Source organism: Malus sylvestris, chromosome 17, assembly GCF_916048215.2.
Source record: "Malus sylvestris chromosome 17, drMalSylv7.2, whole genome shotgun sequence".
Lineage (NCBI taxonomy): Eukaryota > Viridiplantae > Streptophyta > Magnoliopsida > Rosales > Rosaceae > Malus > Malus sylvestris.
This window is the reverse complement of record NC_062276.1, coordinates 13,655,156-13,658,427: the sequence shown is the minus strand read 5'-3', so window position 1 is coordinate 13,658,427 and position 3,272 is coordinate 13,655,156. Positions and strand designations below refer to the sequence as shown.

At 43.4% G+C, this 3,272-nt stretch overlaps 1 protein-coding gene across 1 annotated transcript; it reads left to right on the top strand.

The window, feature by feature from the left end:
- Window positions 1-570: 570 nt before the first annotated feature.
- Window positions 571-2,630, top strand: LOC126610685 (trihelix transcription factor ASIL2-like). The gene has a single exon (XM_050278792.1). It carries the CDS (start codon window positions 1,173-1,175, stop codon window positions 2,301-2,303), a length of 1,131 nt encoding a protein of 376 aa, XP_050134749.1. The 5' UTR covers window positions 571-1,172; the 3' UTR covers window positions 2,304-2,630.
- Window positions 2,631-3,272: the final 642 nt, after the last annotated feature.

The window sequence follows — 3,272 nt, the reverse complement described above, 5'->3', positions numbered from 1 at the left end:
ATATATACATATTTGTATACGCTTGATGACATTACTCAAATATATGTCGTATCCCCATTAAATTAAAGGAAAACTAATGAAAATAGCTTAAAAACTTTGAGTTTTAATGATAAGGACAAAATAAAGGGTAAAGTAAATAGTACCAGGATTGACTTTTTAGTGTAAAAATGTGGTTTTTCGTTAAAGTGAACAGTACCGGGTGCTTTTCGTTAAAGTTCTCTTAAATTAATGATAGAAAGACTAAAATTTGTAGACGAAATTTTGAAACCTAAAGGATATAGAAATTGATGATTGACCTGAAGATGATTGGTTTATTACTTAAACTTTTGATAAACGTATTTATTCATATTAGTAACACATTATTTAATTTGTAAATTTTATCTTCAGATTTAGTCTAAAATGACATTAGAGAAAACACAAGCAAACAAATATTGAGTTAGTACTATGATGTCACCTCTCTCATAACAAAAAGATTGTCCTTAATCTTTGAGTTTGTACTAATAAATAACTTTTAACAAAAAGATTATTTTCTCCATTAGGAATTAATAATTTCGGAAACACCAGAATTCAGACCAGGGAAGCCACAGCCGAGTAAATGTCAGGTGAGGTAATGACGGCACCGGTAATTGCAGCAAAACACCATGGAGTTTTACGTCAATTACTCCTAAGCCGGCTGTTTCCTGACGCCGGTGACGGGGACTCTACCTCTTCCCCAATTAAATCCCGCCATATCGACTGCCGGGTCCCCTACCCAACCACGTGTCCTCACCTTATGTACCCCTCGACGGACGCCGTCAAACCCCAACGCCCCTCTCTTTGAGTCCCTTGACTCCCTCAGGTTTTTCCGTCAACCGAGAATACGCAACCCAACAAAAAACACCAAATTAACGTTTTCCGTAAACGCGAGAAGCCGGTCAACCCAAACCCTCTCTCTCTCTTCGAACTAAAAGCATTCCAACCCCCCAAAACCTAAAATTCACATCGCCGATATCTCATATCCTACGACCTCCGGCGCACGATAGCACCCGATACAAAACCCTTACTCTCCTCAATCCCTCTGAACCAGTGCCAGCTCTCAGATCGGTGATAGTCTACGCACCGGCGCAGTTTACTACCGAATTTTGGATCTAGACCCGACCGATCCAGATCCGCGCACGATTGCAGTCGTATCGATGGAAGAGGACGACGAGATCCAGTCACCGGCATCGGGAGGAAGCCGATCGCCGGCGTCGACGAGGCAGAACGGTCGGATTACGGTGACGGTGGCGGTGCCGCCGGCGCAGGTTCCAGCGCCGACGCCGACTCAGAACAAAATCCTAACCCTAGCTCTGCCGTCGTCGGCTCAGCAACAGGGACGGAGCAGCGGCGGAGGAAGGGAAGATTGCTGGAGCGAAGGGGCGACGGCGGTGCTGATCGAGGCGTGGGGGGAGAGGTACTTGGAGCTGAGCAGGGGGAATTTGAAGCAGAAGCACTGGAAGGAGGTGGCGGACGTCGTGAGCAGCAGGGAGAACTACGGTAAGATTCCAAAGACTGACATACAGTGTAAAAATAGGATTGATACTGTGAAGAAGAAGTATAAACTCGAAAAATCGAAGATTGGGGCCGGAGGAGGACCCAGCAAGTGGCCTTTTTACGAGAGGCTCGATCATTTGATTGGCCCCTCTGGTGCTAAGGTGGGTCCTGGGTCTGCTGGCGGCGGTGGTAGTGGTGGGTTTTCGGGGCATAGCAAAAAAATGCCGGTCGGGCTTCGACATAGCCAATTTATCGGGCGTAGGGCGAAACGGGAGGGAAAGATTAGACAAAGGGATTTGGTAGAATCGGACTCAGACGAGTCTCGGGAGCCTTCGCCTATTTCGATTGATAATGAGATTTTCGAGCAGAAGAGGAGGACTGCCAATGCCAAGGTCAATGCCAATGCGAGCGTGAGGAAAAGGGTAGGGGGTGGATTAAGACCTTGTGCGGTGGGTAGGGAGAAAGGAGAAGGAGAAGGAGGAGGAGGAGGAGGAGGAGGAGGAGGAGGGTGTGGGAGCTCGGTGAGGGAACTGACTCGAGCGATATTGAAGTTTGGGGAGGCTTATGAGCATGCGGAGTCAGCGAAGCTGCAGCAGGTGGTGGAGATGGAGAAGCAGAGGATGAAGTTTGCCAAGGAGTTGGAGTTGCAGAGGCTGCAGTTTTTCATGAAGACACAGGTGGAGATTTCTCAGCTGAAGAGTGGAAGTGGGAGAAAAAGCAGGGTTAACGGGGTTGGGAATGCTAGTAACCATCGTAGCAACAACAACAACAACAGTGATTGTAGCAGCTAAGGTAATAAAGAAAACAACCCATGTTGGCAAAATTGTGTTAAAAATGGTAGATTGGAGCGAATTATCTGTTTCTTGTGGTGTTTGTGACATAGTAGTTGAGTCAGTTTGTGAAATCATGATGTTAGGAGAGAGTAGCGGTTATCGGTAAATGGTTGATTAGGATTTAGAGTCGGATTATTGCCGGAAATATTGTCGGATTATGAAGTGAGCATCAATCTTAGCAAATGGAGTAATGAAAGATTGAATATTATTGCTTGCTGCTTATCAAGTGTATGATCTTCATGTATTTTTAAGCTCACTTATAATGAAATGTCGTAACCATGCAAATCTGGAATTGTCAATGCTGGTTGTATTAATGTGCTCCTGTAAGAAATGCTCATGCTCATAAACACTTTTTTTAGAAGCGCTTTTAATATGAAAATATAAATCCAAGTGCTTCTTGGAAAAGAGTTGGAAGTGCTTCCGCAAGAAGCAGCTAGGCTTCTTTAAAAAGAGTTTTCTGTTTTTGTGAATCAAAAACGCCTATAAGTTTTTTTCCTTGAGCATGGTCAGAATTGCTTTTGATCCGGAAAAAAATCTTTTGGCAGATGTGGTGCAATAGAAATTCAAAGTTATTTGCTGGGCCACAAATTATGTATAATATTGGGCATGTTGTGTTGTCTTTCTGATCTTTTTTGTAATTGGGCTCTGCTCAGGTTCCAATATTAGTTCATGTGTTTTTATCTCGCCAATTTAGCCTAGTTTTTTTGGACATGAATCATGATAGGTTTATCATTGTTTAATATAGAACTCGCTATCTACAAGATTCGGTTTTAAGATCTCACTATATTTGACTTTAAGATCTCATATGTACAAGTGGAGTACAATACTACCAGACCCTTATATTCTAATACAAAGTGACTCCAATTTAGTTTGTGACATTAGTTTGAGCAACACTCGTAAAAAATCTCTATGAGACAAGTAACCCGT